The sequence below is a fragment of the Buteo buteo genome, chromosome 27 (assembly GCF_964188355.1).
Source record: "Buteo buteo chromosome 27, bButBut1.hap1.1, whole genome shotgun sequence".
Taxonomy (NCBI): Eukaryota; Metazoa; Chordata; class Aves; order Accipitriformes; family Accipitridae; genus Buteo; species Buteo buteo.
Window position 1 is genome coordinate 3,642,257 of NC_134197.1, and position 17,621 is coordinate 3,659,877.

The 17,621-nt window shown below is 41.0% G+C and overlaps 1 protein-coding gene across 3 annotated transcripts; it reads left to right on the forward strand.

Annotated features, from left to right (window-relative positions):
* The first annotated feature begins 1,322 nt into the window (after positions 1 to 1,322).
* On the forward strand, positions 1,323 to 13,546 carry COPS3 (COP9 signalosome subunit 3). Of its 3 annotated transcripts, XM_075058941.1 has the most exons (12): positions 1,323 to 1,444; positions 4,099 to 4,228; positions 5,970 to 6,082; positions 6,185 to 6,234; positions 7,121 to 7,213; positions 7,926 to 8,105; positions 9,357 to 9,497; positions 10,676 to 10,849; positions 11,737 to 11,823; positions 12,154 to 12,267; positions 12,867 to 12,947; positions 13,207 to 13,546. In XM_075058941.1, exons 1-12 carry the CDS (start codon positions 1,390 to 1,392, stop codon positions 13,258 to 13,260), a joined length of 1,272 nt encoding a protein of 423 aa, XP_074915042.1. In that variant the 5' UTR covers positions 1,323 to 1,389; the 3' UTR covers positions 13,261 to 13,546. The 3 variants fall into 3 exon arrangements, with proteins under 3 accessions (XP_074915042.1, XP_074915043.1, XP_074915044.1); XM_075058942.1 differs by lacking the exon at positions 10,676 to 10,849; XM_075058943.1 differs by lacking the exons at positions 1,323 to 1,444; positions 4,099 to 4,228 and having other exon boundaries at positions 7,053 to 7,213.
* The last annotated feature ends 4,075 nt before the right edge of the window (positions 13,547 to 17,621 follow it).

Below are 17,621 nucleotides of genomic sequence, written 5' to 3' on the forward strand. Positions count from 1 at the left end.
GATTTTTGCAGCTTAAGCCTTGACATAAAATATACCCATTTCGACCAGTTCATGAGGAGGGGGCACACTCTGCCCAGGATCTCACTCGCTGTGGCACAGCTCTGTCCCCACGGGTGACGGGAACCCTTAAAAGACAATAATTGGACCCAGAAGCAGCGCTGACAGCACACCGTGAAGGTCTGCGTGTTCTGACACAAGACCAAAGATCACTCTGGTCAAAAAACACTGTGGGGATTAAAGCTGCTAAAGAAGGGGGAGGCCTCCGAGTGTGACTAACAGGATTAGGCAACCGCTGAGCTGGGAAAGAAAAGATTTTGGTTGACAGCAATAATACGGCTTAGCGGTTCCAAAATATTTCATCTTTCAATTCCAGAATGTCTTCCAGTGGAATATATTGTCCTTGTTTCGCAGAAAGGGCAAACAAGCTGTAGAGATCAGGTGATGTGGGGAAGGTCACAGCGTGAACGAAGGAAGGAGCAGAACTGGCAGCCAGGCTGTATGTGACGGTAAATGTTACAGGGAGGTTAGAAGGGAAAACCTGTGAAGTTTCAAGTTTGTATTCTGCTTTCACTTGCCCCGGAGGCATGCTGCTTATTGCCAGGAATGGGATTTCAACACAACTTGATGTTTCTCGCTAAGCGGCGAGAGAATACGTACACGTCCCCATGACAGGCAGAAAGGTTTCCTTCTTCTTCATGGTATACTAAAGGACCGACAAATTCCCTGCCCGCAGCAGCTCAGGGCCGCGTAACTTCACCACTTCAGCTCCTGCGGGGATGGAAAATACACTTCCATTTATATAAACTGAATCAACCTGAATGCAGGACGCAAATCCTGAGAGTAGGGCGAACATTACACAGGATCGGACGACAACCCCCACGTTCAGCCACCGTATTCTCCCCCTCAGAGGGGATAAAAGGAATTAAATCCCTTCAGCACAACGGCTGGGCCTTCAACACCCGCCGCCCCGGGGAGCGGGCCCCCTCTCCCCCGCCGAGGGCCCCGTGTCGCCGTTAGAGGGGCGGCGGCCCGGCGGGGCCGCGACACGGGGCGGAGTGGTGACGCCATCGTGACGTCACCCCCCTCGCCCTGCTGAGTCACGGCTTCTCGCCCTGAGAGGGCCTCGACGCGGGATCGCTACTTCCGGGCGGGCGTTGCTATAGCGACGGCGGTTCTCGCGAGAGCCGCCGAAGCGGCGGAAGCGACGCGTCGCGCGGTCCCCGTCAGAGGCCCCTGATTGGCTGGCGGCCCGGCAGCGCCCGTAGCGGTCTGTTCCTTCCCGCTTCCCGCCCTCCCTCCTCAGTACCGCCCCCTCCCTCCTCCCTCCCCCCCCCCCACCCCGGCCCCGCCCCGCCCCCAGCGCGCGCGGCCGCGCCGCCAGCCGCCAAGATGGCGTCGGCCCTGGAGCAGTTCGTCAACAGCGTCCGGCAGCTTTCGGCCCAAGGTGACCGTGCGGGGAGGAAAACCGCGGGTGGGCCCGGCTGGCGGCGGGGAACCAGCGGGGCCTGAGGAGGAGGAGGGGGCGGCGGCCGGTGGAGCCCCGCTTGGGTGTGTGTATGTGTGTGGAGGTGGGCCGGGGCCTGCCCCCTCTCTCACGGCTCTCCCTCAGGCGCGGGTCCGGCGGTCCTGCTCCCCCGAGGGGCTGGTGGCTCCGGTGGGGCCTTCCGCCCGGGCTGTAATTCAGGGTTTCTCCGCCGTACGCAGAGGGGGCCTCGGAGGGATCCCGGAGGGGTTCAGTAGCCGCCGGTTTGACAGGGCACGAAGGGCCGGCTTGTGCCCTTCATCCAAGGCGGTAGGAAGGTAGCGAGTGGTTTTCGGTAAGTGGAGGTCTGGGGTGAGCGGAGTGAAGCCGGCACCGGCGGCCGTGCCAAAATCTGAGCCTTCAAAATCGGGGGGTGGAGGCGGGGGGGAGGAGCGGGCATCGCGGGGGCTTTAACTAACATTCTGTAGCCCAGCCTGTCACCTAACTGATGAGTGTGCAACTTGTGGCACGTGTGTTTTAAAATCCATTTTGGAAGTGTTGGCTCCTGGGGACAGAAGAGTCCTGCCTTCCCGTGGAAGTGTGCGACAGGAGGCCTGAGGCTGGACGTTGGAGTTGCCATAACCAAGTGTTCAGAAAGTGTTTTAATAACCACAGTTAGAATTCTGTAGTTTTATTGCCAGACCCCTAATTTTCCTGTGTGTGGGCACAGCGTTTCCTAGTTCTTGAACTTTCTATGTTGATGCTCCCTAAAATGTGTTCTGAGTGTTTCTCTGCAGGGGATGTTTGGTCCCTGGAACTGATCAAAAATTGATGCTTTGCTTTCCTCTTTCCTGCTTTCCTATGGCTCCAGGCTTTGTCTCTGTCAGTTACTTTTGGGTGGAGCTCCAACTTTCTCTTACTTTGGTTTAACTTATTAAATATAGAGTATTTTTGCTGGGGATATCGGATACAAGAGACAAATTATACCTGCAAGGTGCGGGTACAAACCAGATGAAAGGTGATTCTTTGTAGGTGTGTAGTTTAGCTGGATAACTTTTTATTACGAGGTGTTGTGGATGCAAAGGGTTCAAGGGGAGACTGGTTGACTTTGTGGAAGTTCTCCCATTAGGGATGAGCCAGATAGATGTTCTCTGTGAGACAGTAAATCCAGACACCATACAGGCTGCTGGAGGTTATGAGAGCACACAGGAGAAGTCTGTGTACTTGCGATGGTGTTGGTTTCTGGTTATCAGCGTTTGGCTGCATGGGAGGTGACATAAATGGACATTTAGGTGGGCCTGGTATGCATATTTCTACTTAGACTACAAGTTGTTCAGTGTGCGTTTGTGGGTAGAGGGTTGTTTGGGGGTTTTTTTGCTTTGTTTTTTAGGGGAATGCTAGATGATTGTTGTAGTACGGGTAGATTTCTCTACTAGGGAGGACACCAGAACTAAGGTTTTGCAGTACTTGAATACTGTTGTCAAACCACAGAGCATTTTACAAACCCTATTCCTTTCCGTGCTTATGCCTGGGGTTTTAATTCATGATGGAGAGCATGGTTTTGGGGACAGGTTTCTGGACTTCCTGGGCTCTGGTCCCCCATTTGTTGGCTTTGAAGTAACAGAGGGATCAAAAGTTCTGTTTCATTGCTAGGGCTTCCCAGGTTTTCTTTTTCAAAGAAAGGGCCAGAGAGTTGAGGATAGTGTAAATCTCTATGAATGGAGGCACTATTCCTCATTTTATGAAGATTTTTGTAAGAGTGAGAGAACCTCTGGTTTTTTTTCTCTCTAATCTGCAAGGATTGAACACTGAAACAATACTCTGCTTCAGAAAGGGGTAGTTTTAATTCAAGTAATTGTGGGGGGAAGAAGAGTTTGAAAGCAGTTCATGATAATTGGTCTGCTTTCTGTATAAGGTTTTCTGGGCTTACTGTACCTTCCTAATTCAAAATAGTTGCCTTTAATGCTGTGTTCATAGCTCACAACAATAGAATAACATTGTAGTTTTAATTAATTGAAGTAAATTTAAGAACAGGTTTTTAAATCCTTTTGTTGTAGGTACATAGTTGTAATTTTAATGTCTACTTCAAAAAAATGCTTATGAGCAGACCTGAAAAGTGGATAGGGCATTTGAGAAGCAGCAAGGAACAAGCTCTGGTATTGGGATTTTTTAGAAAGTGGAAGAAACTATTTTTGGTACTGTTTTGGTTTTGTTTTTTCCCTTATAACACCTAGAAGTCACAAGTGTAGGTAAATTTATCCACATGAGGCAAAATTTTGCCTCACAAAAGCTGGTCAAAGCTTTGTAGACTTGACTTAGATGGAGCTTGGCATCGATACGAAACCCTGAAGCCCCCTTTCTAAAGAGGTGAGCTGATGCCGCTTTTCATGTTACGTTTGTGTTCCAAGGGCCTCCTTTGCAATCCTAAAGGCCAGAACCTTAGCTGTCACCCTATAAAAAACATATGGTGAGTACCTCACTTGTTGGAAACTAATGCCTATCGTATTAAAGAGAAGTAAAATCTCTGGGTGATACTACTTTTTCCTCAGGTTATATAGGGAAGCAAGGTGTAATGAAATATGGGAATATGTGAGTGTTCTCTAATTAGAGTTTGACAACTATGTTTTATATTTCAGGGCAAATGACCCAGCTTTGTGAACTGATCAATAAAAGCGGAGAACTGCTAGCAAAAAATCTTTCCCATCTGGATACAGTGCTTGGTGCCCTGGATGTGCAGGAACACTCACTAGGTGTTCTTGCTGTCTTGTAAGTGTTGCTTTCTTTTAATTGAATATCTTGGTATTAAAACTTCAGGCAACATGCTGAATTGTCAACCAAATGTGTTTTTTTTGGACCTAAATGTTTTCAATCTGCATCTCTTAGAATGGTGCTTACTTTCCCTTGGTGATGCACATTTTATTAATAAAAATACTAAGGCAAATTTGTATTTTCAAAAGAAAAAAAAAAACCTTTGGAGCTTGTAAATGTCATTATTGTCAAATGGTAATATTGGGGGTTTGTTTTCCTTAAGGCTGTATCTGTTTCTCGTGTTTGTCTTTATTTTTCCATGCATGTTCAGCAAAAAGGTATAAAACTAACTTTTACAACTTGACTGGCAGGGCAGTAGTGCATTGAACTGTAAGCCTGAAGCAACATTTTTTTTCCAGTGAAACATGGGTTCTTATCATGGTTCTTGGGTATTTGTCTCTAGACAGCATTGAGGCTCTTGCTGCTTTCTGTAGTTTAAGATAATACCTGAATTGCCTTGGTGATGCTGAGGTAGGGTAATGATATTTGGCCCTGAAGCTCAAACTATTGTTTCTAGCTGTACCTAACTGCAAGTGAAACGTCTACAGGTTCCACTATTATTTTAAAGTTCTGTTTTAAGGGAAGGATCATAATTCTAGTACTTGTTCTACTACCCATTTGAAACAAAATGACTGTAATACATAGTGATAGTGCACTTAGTATTACAATTCGCTAGAATCTCATAAAAATGCATTATGGAATTTACAAAAAAGAATTTACAAAAAGCAGAGCATCAGTACTGCGTTAGCAGAAGAATCATATCATGGGGTACATGAAAACAGTCATTAAAACAGGTAGAGGAGGGAAGATAACTGTTTGTAAGAAATAATATGTAAAATGTATTATTTGAAGAGATGGTGTCAATGGAGTATATAGGAAAGCTCTCCTGGCTGAAACTGTGGCATGGCAAACTCCTACGCTGGTAGAATAAGACTCTCTGAAGAGACAGGGAAGGGGTGGCAGCACGTAACCTGGACAGCGATAAGCCTTGTAGGGAAGGACAGTTCATGATCTAGGTAGGTTTGAACTGCATATTACAGTGTATAGCAACTGAAGTATGAGCAGGGTTGGGTACCTTCCAGCAGCATTAAACAGTTCTTTCTGTATGTCTTTGTGACATTTGTAGGATGCGTAGCTAGAGTTTTCATGCCCTCAGATGAGTGTAATCATAGTTCATCTTGCAGAAGAAGCAGTGTGCAAGGCTACAGTCTATAGGGTGCTAAGGAACCACCAGAGATGGAGAGAAACTGGAAGTGAAGAGAAAGAGCTCCTAACAACAGATACACATCTAATAATCTAATAGTTGAGAAATCTTGATCACATTCAAGCAGGCGATGGCTGTAGGATAGGCAAAAGCATCCAGAGAAGTTGCGTGGCTGAGTATTATAATTCATCATCATTAGCCAGTGTTTCTATTATGATTGTAACTATTGTACCAGATACTTTGGCAAACAAAGATACTTTTTGTTCTAAATTGTAGTTTGTAGTTTGCACTAGATTGAGAATGGGGGTGTGCATGAAAAGTGTATTTTCAAATGTTGTGCAGCTCTTGGGGAAATTGTATGCCATCTGTCATAAACACCTTGAATTTGTTTGCAAGTATCTACATGCATCTGCAGAAACTTAGTGATGAAGATGAAGCTTTTTTTATTAATCTCCAAATGTTAAAGTGCTAAACCTTTTTGTTTGTTTGTTTCAGGTTTGTGAAGTTTTCTATGCCCAGCATCCCTGACTTCGAAACATTATTCTCACAGGTGCAGCTTTTTATCAGCACTTGTAATGGAGAACACATTAGATATGCAACAGACACTTGTAAGTTAAGCTTACTTTTAGACTTTATGTATTTTTTGATAGTTTGGTATTACTGATTTTTCACTGTGTTGTGGTTTTTTGTTTGTGTTTTACTGTATTTAGTTGCTGGCCTGTGCCACCAGTTAACAAATGCCCTTGTGGAGAGAAAACAGGTGAGCAAGTATCATCTGGTACAAATAAGCTACCTACATGTCCAAGCTCTTAAAGGGGATGTTACCGGTATCTTACTCGCTTCATAAAGATTTGCCACTAACTTCACGTTAAGTACTTTTGTGCAGCTTCTTACTTGTTTACTGAGAGGTAATGAACCTAAACAAAGATTTTAAAATTTCTTTAAGGCAAATGTAAGGAAGATAAATCTGGAGGGGACGGGGGGTAGAGTCACCTAAAAACATGCTCTCTCACAGATTTCCTAGTTTGTGTAGTACCAAGAATGTTCTTCAGACAATGTGTGTGTGAGTAGGGAGAGCGCTGCAAAGATTATTAGTGCTGGTGAGTCAGTGATACTAGTTTCAGTTCTCGTTATTCTTACCAGTATTATATAATGTTCTTAATTAAATGCATTAAAATATAAAAAGGAAACTTGTTTAAGAAATATTTGACCAATGTTTTTGTTGCTAAGATACTGACTTTTTCAGGCCAATTTAGGGAAATCTAGCCTGAAATAAAAGTAGAGATCAAGTCTGGTCTAAGTGGAGTAAAGAAAGAGCCTTGCCTTTATTATTTGGTGGGAGTTTAGATGGTGTCATGGGGTCAAGAAAGGTTTTCTTATTGATACAAATTACTGTATTCCTGCTGGAGATTGGCTTTGTGGAGCAGAATTGATGACTTCATTTAGTTTATCAGGAGAAGTTGTATAGCCAAGGTTAATTTTATTTTCTGAGAGACTGCAGTATCCTACAAAAAGGGAACCTCAAATTAACTATTACTTAATGGAACCTGTCAATTAGTGTTATTTTTCATTTGTAAGTGTCAACATAAGATCCAATGTGCTGCCATCTATGAGAAATTATCTGAAAGAGATGTAATTTCTGACAGCCCCTGCGAGGAATTAGCATTCTCAGACAAGCCATAGACAAGATGCAGATGAACACAAACCAGCTGACCTCAATACATGCAGATCTCTGCCAGGTAAGGGGACTATAAGGGCTTTTTATGAGAGTAAAAGCTTATAAAATGCCTAAAACCCTTTGAGGAAATGTATGTTCACATATTGCAATGTAAAAATGGCTTTTAACTTTTTTTTCTAGTAATAAATAATATGATATACTGAAATAAAATCCACTTCCATTAATTTTAAATGTTCAGTGCATGTCCCCAGATCTTTGGTTTTGTGATGACTTCTGAAAGTCCTTTGACATCCCTTCTGTCTGGGCTGAAAGTCACACACAGCTTGTCTTAGGCAGTATAAGTGTAATATCCAGATTCAGTTTGCTCAAGTTTGACAAAAGGCATGTTTGTCTCGATGTCTTTGGCCTGGATTTACACTTCTGTCTCATTCTTGACTCCTGGGATTTAGGGTTGGACAGGAACGTTTAGTGCAATATTTAGTGCTGCCAGCATGGTAGTCTGGAAGGCCTGGAGTTTCAAGCAGCTTTGTCAGAGTCTAATTTCTTTAAGATTTGGATCATTTACAACAGTTCACAATCTGTGTTAAGGGTTTCCCAAATATCATGATACAATGTATAATCTGTGTTACAGAACTACTGACATGCACTGTTTTTTCACTCTTGGAGGAGTGAGGTTTATTAATAATACTAGATGAATTTTGTTTCAACTTCTTCCTTGTGGAAATTTGAAAGGAAATGGCTAATTTATGAAAACTTGATTTATTTTCTTGTAGCTCTGTTTGTTAGCAAAATGCTTTAAACCTGCCCTCCCGTATCTAGATGTGGACATGATGGATATTTGTAAAGAGAATGGGGCATATGATGCGAAGCACTTTTTATGTTACTACTACTATGGTGGGATGATATACACTGGGCTAAAGAACTTTGAAAGAGCACTCTACTTTTATGAACAGGTAACTTTAACTAAAATAGTAAGTCTAAAGTGTGATCAATTGAAAGGCAAAGGTAGCATGTGTAATAGTGCTCAGAGAACATATCATCTTTGAATTGCCGCCAAGGATAGCAATAAAAGCTGTGAACCTAACATAAAGTACAAGCATTCTTAATCTTAAGGATATAATTCTACTAACAGATCTATACTGCTGTTCATCATTCACATAGGTTTTGGTTTAGTATGTGTGTTCATCATAGTAATACATAAAACCAGATTTGGGTTAGTGTTCACTGTTAGCTCTTTTATGAAAGATACAGCCTGAATGGTACTCTTTAGTGTATAAAGTGAAGTAACAAGCAAATTGTCTTTAGAGGTGTTTTCCTTTAAGAAGGTCTCTTACAGCCAAGTAACTGTTGCACCATAAAACTATGCAACTCAAAGGTTGATGTTAAATTTATCTCACTATAAATATTTTTCACATGCCTGCTTGTTACTGCTAGCATAGAAACAGTTCACAGGCTGACATTCAAAATTGTGTATTCTTAAAAAATAGTCCAGTGGTTTTGTGAAGACTGTTGCTAATTTTATGAGGGGGGGGGGTTACACTTCTTCAAGGCTATTACAATATTTGCTGCTTTTGCTTTTTCTGTGGAAGAAGAGAAAAGAGCAAAATTGGGAAAACTTTGTGTGTGTATGAGAGGGAAATGCTGTCAAATGTGCAAAATAAACTGGTGCAGCATTTTTCTTTGCTGTAAACAAGGGTCAGATCTTGGAGTAGCTAGCAGTATTATAGTAAACTAAAATCCCTTTTCCCTATTCTGCAGAACTCTTTCAGCATACTTTAATAAGAGATCTGATGATGGAACAGCTTTATGAATCCTCTTTAAGGATCTGTGTAAATCCAGGGTCTACAGGAACTGTGTAATAGTTCCTGGTAACAGGTAGCTACAGGTGATTTCTAGTACGATTTTAGATATATACCAAGGCAAGAAGTTTTGATTTCATCTTAACAGGGTTATTGTAAGGTAGGCATCACTGTAACATGATATGTTTTGAGTAGCTTGTATAGAATTTACTTTTTCAGGACATTTTTTTGATAATTGATTTTGACAGAAGTTAGTTAAGCTTTAATGCTCAAAGGTGAATTCCATATGTCATTGTATCCTTTCTGCATGCAGCTTTAAACTGAGATTTTTGTTAATGCAGTAGCTACCAGGATCTAGCAGTAAGTATACTAAATTTCTATTCCATTTCTTTCTTGCTTGCTTAGGCAATAACTACTCCAGCCATGGCAGTCAGTCATATTATGTTGGAATCATACAAAAAGTATATTCTAGTTTCTTTGATACTACTTGGCAAAGTTCAGCAGCTACCAAAATACACTTCCCAGATAGTTGGTAGATTCATTAAGGTAAGTCTTGCAAATACAGCTAAATAATAGAATAACAAATCTGAATTTGTAAATGATTTTTTTTTCTACCCTTATTCGATGCTACTGTTTAACATTGCAGATCATGGGAAACAATGCACAATGTGCCAGAGTACAATCTCTTGCTGCCTTTCTAGTGTACAATAGCTAAAGATTGTCTGGCAACTTCTACATCTATTACAAACAAACTGTATTGTTCATATTTGTGATACAGGTTTTTAAACTTAAACTTGAAAAAACTTCAGGGTTGAATAGTACTTGCCAATATTCTCTTCACTGATACTGCACTTCCCTTGGTAGGACTTTAAGTTTGAACTCAAGACGCAGACTTCACTTGGCTTTTAGTATGCAGTGTCCCTGTAAAAACATTCAACCCCTAACTTCATCTAGTCGAAGTACAAAATGCTAAATAGTTTATTGCAAAACTCCAGCTTTATAAAGAATAAAAGCTTCTGAAAAAGCTGCAAGTTTGGAGTCTATAAGCATTCTGATTAGGAGGTGTAGGGTGGAAGACAAAACTGATAGCAAGAGGGTTTTGATCCTAGGTAAATAACACACTTTAAAAATTTAGTTAGTTCTCATTTAACACCGAGTTTGTTGATTTGTGACCAAAATTTTAAAGAGTTCCAAAAATCTCCTCCTAACTTCAGATACTAATAAGCAAGCTCAAACAATTGCCGTTTTAAAGTAATTGAGGTGAACTGGCCTTCACCCTCTGATTCTCTGTTGTCTATGCTGTGATGCATTGTGGTGAAGGATGACACTGTCTTAGAGGGTAGAACAAATGTAATGGATGGGCAGTGACTAGTCAATATGCTATTTACCTTGAACTCAGCTTACTTTGTGTGCTGGTCAGCTAATGGGCTTTTTCTTGTGCTGCCATAACTAGAACTGTCACACAGAGGTCCTTGAATGATGTTTACTAAATCTTATATTGCAGTACTACAGATGTAGTGTACGGGGATATATCACCGCTGCTGTAAAGCCATGTATGGGCATCACATTTTTTTGAGAGATGCTCGAGCTATTTTTTTACTTTTACTTTACATAAATTTACTTTTATGCCTGCATAGCTTCTAATGTTAAAGTAGTGAATAGATTTTGTGAGGCTGGTTGAACACCATGTTCTTTAAGAAGGGTTCTCATTTTTCTAATTGCAGCCCCTTAGCAATGCTTACCATGAATTAGCGCAAGTTTATTCAACCAATAAACCCTCGGAGCTTCGAAATCTGGTGAACAAACACAGTGAAACATTCACAAGGGATAACAATATGGGGCTGGTTAAGCAATGCTTGTCATCTCTCTACAAAAAGAATATTCAGAGGCTAACCAAGGTAAGATGTAGGGGGTTTGTTTTGCTGAGAAATTGTGATTAGTTTTTCTCAAAGAGTGTATCTCTGAAATGTATTTGATTCAGAGCAAAATGATAATGTAGTAATGCCATGGAGAAATGACTAAAACTGAGATTTTTGTCTCTGAAACAAATGAGATTAAAATACTCTATATAGAAAACCAATTCAGTTGGCTACTTATGCATTATTTAAAAGGTGGTTCAATATGTCTGTCTATCAGAGAGGTTTGCTCATGAGATTTTCACACATAATCAAAAAGGTTGTGAGCACTGCTACCCAATGACCTTAATCTCTATTCAAAAAATAGGAAAACTGAACTTTACAGGCTACTTCATTAGAGAAGAGTGAGTGAACAGGACAGATTTTGGAAGTGTCTGAAGTAAAAGGAAAAGAAGAAGCAGTGGAGTGATGTGCTCCTTCAGCTGAGAGATCAGATTAATCCTTAAAGATGATCAAGGGAAAGCTCTTTTTTGGCAAGCTCAAATGTTTGTTGCAGTAGAACTAACCTCAGAAGGAATGTAATACACGCATCTCTTGAAGGAAATTCAAGGGATGGACAGTCACCTTATTCATTTAAAAAGGTGAGGGAAGAGGTTGGACATGGTCAGGACTGTGTCTGGGGTAAAAAGGAATTGCAGAAATGGAGTAATGACTCCATTGGTTTGGTCTGCATATGTGCACAGTAACAAATTAATGCCTTTGGAGAAGGAACTGACTCCACTCTCATGATGCTTTTGTAAGTAATAACTATGCGTTCCACTTGTTCCTTCCCATCGGACTTCAAAAATAAGATTGCATAGGCCATGAAGGATTGATAGGGAAAGTTCTTAACATCTAGTTTTAATGGTTTGGTACTTTCTAAATTTCAGACATTTTTAACATTGTCATTACAAGACATGGCAAGTCGAGTGCAGTTGTCGGGGCCCCAAGAAGCAGAAAAATATGTCCTCCACATGGTAAGACTTGTGAATTGGGTAAACTATCCTAATTTAAAAATTGATCCAATGCAAGACTCTTTAAGTGTTTGGATTGGCAGTCCATGTTTGGATTGGCAGTCCGTATTCTGAATGGCTGAAGAACGGTCTGCTGTGGTGTTTAGACTGTTCTCAAAATATCTTCAAAGATGTGCGCTGCTGAAGATAAGGCATGCATCATTTGTCTTTGGGAAGCTGTTAGGAAATAAAAAGCAAACAAGTTAAAGATGATTCCACAAGGAGTCTGTGTGTTGTAGTTATCTGAAATTCTGTTCTTAGTGATACCTTAAATTAAACCCTCTCTCATTTCAGATAGAAGATGGTGAAATCTTTGCAAGTATTAATCAGAAAGATGGTATGGTCTGTTTCCATGATAATCCTGAAAAATATAACAATCCAGCTATGCTTCATAACATTGATCAGGAGGTAAATCTTTAAGATATTAACTGCTTTTGGAATTCCTACCGAAGAACCTTAGTCTGTAATCAGAGAGCTGCTGGGAGAAGCCAGTGTAGGTAACTTAAATGTAGACATTGAGGACTATGAGTCATTATTTGAGTATTTTACCATACTGGTATTTAAAGGTTTTAGCTTGATAGTCAATTACTGTCAATGTGTTCCCTGCTGTATTTTCTGTACAGCTTGAGATGTTTCAGTAGACTGACTGCCTGATGTTGGTGATGTGAAGTTCCTTGAATCAAATGGATTAGAAGGATTGTTTTTAGAGTTTTAGACTTCAAGGATCTCTTCCACTGGCCGTCGATAACCTTCCTGTAGGTTGAGGTGGTTGACCCACATGGGACTGTCTATCAGTGGCCTTAAAAAGGATTGTTAGGAAGACATGGATCAAAATAAGGCAATAAAAAATGGTCTGGCACTTTTGTTTGGTAGATGAGGGATGAGAATATTTTGACACGGAACTTTTGTGATGGCAAAAGTTACTGGTTCTACATAGCACAGCCATGAAATGTCTTGAAGGTCATGTACAAGCTGGACGAAGTAATCAACTTATATATATTTTTAAGATGCTGAAATGTATAGAGCTTGATGAACGACTGAAAGCCATGGATCAAGAGATCACTGTGAATCCTCAGTTTGTGCAGAAGGTAATTGATTTAATGTCTTGTAAGAGTATGTAAGAGATTCAGTGCAGTGAGTATGTTGCACTGAATGTCAGTGTTTACAGTGTTAATAGTTACATAATAATAATATTATGTGCATAAACATCATGCTTTAAAACAAAGAGGAAGTGCATGTTATTTCATATGCATTTTATTTTCCTACCTGTTAACTTCAAAGAACTGTCTGTCTCAAAGGTAAACCTTCAGACCTGTTTTTGAAAAGAAATAACTCTCTCCCTTCCAGAGTATGGGCTCTCAAGAAGATGACTCAGGGACCAAACCATCCAGTTATTCCTGAAATTAATGTTGTTCACCACTCCGCTTTCAAGTAAAAGCTTATGAAAAGAATCACGCCTGGAATAGGGCATTGAGGAGTTCCATGAAGAGAGCAGAGAGAACTGAGCTTTGCTTTTCACCTGGACATTAAGAAAATAAAAGAACACCCTCTCAGTACTGTATAATATCAGAAATATTCTCTGCAAAGAAAAAGGAAATCTCAAAAGAAACTTAAAAGTCTGTTGTGGATTTATTTATCTTCAGATTAACATCGTTAATGCATTAAATAATCTACCTTTTGTTTTAAAGGGTTTGAATGTTGCTGTGTTTCTGTAGCAGTCCTTTTTTCTCTTCTGAAAAAGAAAAAGTGTTATTCAGGGAAGGATACAAACTAGTGGTGGTTCACGTACAAGATAATTACTGGCTCATTATTCTGTATTTAAAGTTGGCTCAAAGTGCAGATTTATCATATGTATGGTGGGGGGAGAGGGGTAGAGTTTAAGTAAATTCTCTGCATTATAATTTGCGTATGCCTGGTGTAGCTGGCTGCTGTCTATTAAATTAAATAAGAACTGTGTTCTTCCCAAAAGGATGAGCATATTAAAAAGTCCTTGTAAGGCAGTTTTGCTGAAAAGCAGAAATCACTATAGGAAATCCATACGTAACAGCTATGTATGATTTTAAGTTTCTGGTAAAAAGTATCTCCTAATAACGTTTACTCTTAGATCAAATTTATTAGACCTAAACAAAAGGATATTTAGAAGACCTTAGTGTTCTGGAGGATGCTAGATAGGTAGTTGTTCATACTGAAAGAAATTTGAATTTTTGTTTCTATAAAGTTGGCATGAAGGTATTCAACAGACTAATACATTTCTGCAGTGGAAATAAGTTTAAGTGAGGCTAATGCTATAGATCTTTGTTTCCAAAGAAAACAATTCTACCCGGAACATAGAATTCTATCCAACTCTCAAAGTGCAGGATTTTATTTGGAGATAACATACTGGAATGCTATCTGGGTTTTAATTCGCTATTTTAAACGTAAAAACTTTGTTGTAGGATTCTTTTAAGTGCTTCACCCCTTAAATCAATGGGCTCTTTAATTTTCTGTAGTTCTTATGTATCTGAAGATTCTCACTGTTCAAACACCTTTGAAACACTTCATGTCAGTGCGAATCTCCTACTATTGGGCGTAAATAAACCTGTCATCAAGTCAGAATGCGAGGAGCTCGGCATCCAGTGCTTCCTACTTAAACGCCTGACTAGGAGCTGCTTGCTACTGCTAACCTGCCAGCTTTTTTTCAGGAGTCTAAGTGGGAGCTAAGCATTTCTTGCTCTTGCTGCGTGAAGCTTGTATGTATTGAGGTCAACCATGGTTGAAAATACTCCATTTGTGCTTCCAGTGCTGATACAGAACTGTTGCAGTTTTCACTTAAAATTGGTGTCTTAATTCTAGCAGAGCCTCTGTGACAGCAGTATGCTTTCTAGTAGAAAATATGTCCCCAGGTTGTTGTCTAGGTGGTGAATGATGTTTTTAAAAGTATAAAATAGCAGTTTAGTATTGAACACAGCATAGGTCCATAGTGTTAGTAGTTCACCACTGAGTACTTGTGCTTCCTATCATAGAGACTTCCATATTTGCAGGCAACTGTTACACCTGATCTTAAAAGCAAAACCTTGGGATTTTTTCATAACTTGCCTTACTAGTCTTGTAATTAAAGATATTTATGATTTTTGAAGGGGTTTTTTTTCCTAGTTATTTCTGCAGTGATTTCAGTGCTGAACATGCTTATGCAATTTTCCTCTCTGGTACTGTGGAAGTATTAAATTAGTAGATTAGTAATGCTGTGGGCTCAAGCACAAAGCTGGGTTGTCAAAAGTGTTTACAACCATGTGTGGTAGTCATAGAAAGGACTGCAAATGACTAACCCCAAACTGCCACCTATACAAAAATGTGGATGGCTCGCCTTCCGTTGCCAAGGGCTCACTTGCCAGAGGAGAATGTATGCAGGATGCTTTAGTGATGTTGGAGAAGAACCAGAAATGTCCACTTTGCAATGGCTGAGCTTTTATACCGCTAGTTCCTATTAGGGAGCATGGACTTCCCTGCTGGAAGCTGCAGGATGGCTTTCTGTGGAATTAGAAGCAAACAAATATATGCAGCTGGCAAATAGCAGCTACATTTTCTCTTCCTTTTTGCCTAAAGTGAATAAAATAAATCCATCCTCACATCAAAAGGATGGTAGAAATAGCTATGTAATAGTTTCAAATTATATATTACACTATTTTTCTTAAGCTGATTTTTAAGAGGGCAAATGCTTTTAAAGTTAGAGACTGCTACGGTTCCTTTTCTGACGTGGATAGTTGTGCCGTTAAACTCCGATTGCTGTTGAAAATTCAAAGTCGGGTCCCACCTGTAGAATCAGTAGATAAAGCGTTCACCGAAAGTGCTTCAGGGTAGGGCTTTTAAGTAATAGTTTGATAAATGCATAGGGTCTGGCATCTGCATGTTCTTGAGATACTGTTGAAATTAAGTCAGATTTTTAATGAAGTAGCTCCTTCAAGTCTTGGAGTTAATTGCATGGGCTGTGGTCAGCTGAGACACTTTGAGAACACTTGAGCTCTCTGGTTTTCATTTGTATTTATTGCAGGGAAGGACTTTTGATCGAATATAAGAACTTAAGACTCTCAAAGGTCCTGTGGCTAGTTCTTCCTGTCATGCATGGCCGCAAGATGTGTTCATGAAGTACTGAGTGCATGCTTTGGTATCTAACTCCTATTTCCATGCATCTTAATTAGCAAAAGATACAAAATGCAGTTCTGAAGGTAGCATTAGACATGCAACTACACTTCTTAGCCACAGGAGGGGTCTCTAGTTCAGTTATTATTAGCAGGTATTGGACATGTGTCTAGAGGAAAGGGTTAGAAGCTGTTTGTGTACAGCCCCCCTCCTCTTTTTGTGCCACTGAGGAGCCGCAGCTAGTGACCTCTGCTAACACACCTGTAGCACTGCCATTGCTCCACATGCTTTTGCGTAACTCCAGCTGCCTCCTCCTCTACAACTTCCCTTCTCCAGTCTACCGTACAACCACGACCCGTTGTATGTGTTGTCATAGGCGATCTGTATAACCTAGGAAATGTTTTCTGCATGGCCAACCTGGCTGAGGAGCTTAGTCCTGAGAAGTTGTTTAAATGTACTATTGGAAAATAAAGATAACAAATGAGTCGTTCTTCTTAGTTTGTCTTAAATGAGATAGTAGGTCTTCTGTATTTGGCTTTTCCTTTGTTTTTTTGGGAGGGTCTTTTGTTCTTGTCGCTTCTCAGGACACGTGATTCTGGCTGACTGGCGAGAGGCTGCTAGTTGTCTGCTCAGGAGTTGTTCAAGCCTTTCTGGTGGATTCTTGGAACTCTCCTGAGCGCTCTTGAGTAGAAATCGTAGTTCTTTTTGTGCCAACAGCGTGCCTTCCTTGGGAAGTGCTGCTACAGGTCTTTGACCGAGATGGGCTCCAGGATTAGCTGGACTTTGGATTAAACGCTTCCATTCATATCTGATCTTTGTGTTACAATAATCGTCTGTCTTGATGACCATCTGAGTATCGTTTTCTTTAGAGGCATAATTATTAGTCCATGCATGGCTGCTTGGATCCAGAGGCATATATTGTAGTGGTATCAGTGATAGCTGGTCTTTCTTGGGATTTAAGTACAAGTGTTCCTCAGCCGAATGATCTATGCTGTTACCTTGTGGAAGATTTACTGCTTTTGTTCAGACTTGGATATTTAAAACTCCACTGTAAAGGGAAGGGGGGGGGAGCAATCCAGTAGTATATTTGAAGCCTGAAAGGATTAATAGTTCACATGGACTTTGGTTTATCTATCATGGTTTTCTAGAGCTGAATAATCCTCTAATAAAACTTGATACCCTAAAGAAAAACTGAAGTAGTTTAATGGAGAGGGGATCTCTACTGAAGGGCCCAGAACTGGCTTGTTGTAACTCCCAGTGTCTGCTCCCTTCCTTCACCCTTCTAACCTGAGCTTCACCTGCGTAAATCTCGTACTACAACTGCTTTATAAATGGAGTGGGGAACGAGAATACTTCATGGAAGCCTTCGTCTGCCTTAATCTCACATTCTAAGTAGTTTAAGGAATTAAAGCAGATGATGGCTGCCGCCCGTCCTTGCACTCAAGTGTCTTTAACGGAGAACCGGGGCCCAGCTTGCTGGGGGGGCACACGGGAGGGGAAAAGGGGTTCTGCGGGACCCGATTACGAACCGCCTCCCACCGCCCGGGACCCGCCGCCCCAGGCCGGGCGCTGGCGGACGATTCGCCTCAGCAGGGCCCCGCCCGCGCACGGCGCCTGCGCACGGCCCGCCCCGCGCCCCCTCTGGG

Bases quoted from the DNA above. Each gene is read 5' to 3' on its own strand.
- COPS3 (XM_075058941.1), top strand. From the start codon at position 1,390: ATGGCGTCGGCCCTGGAGCAGTTCGTCAACAGCGTCCGGCAGCTTTCG. The intron at 10,850-11,736 runs GTAAGATGTAGG...TCTAAATTTCAG, and splicing joins ATATTCAGAGGCTAACCAAG to ACATTTTTAACATTGTCATT. The intron at 12,948-13,206 runs GTAATTGATTTA...TCTCCCTTCCAG, and splicing joins ATCCTCAGTTTGTGCAGAAG to AGTATGGGCTCTCAAGAAGA.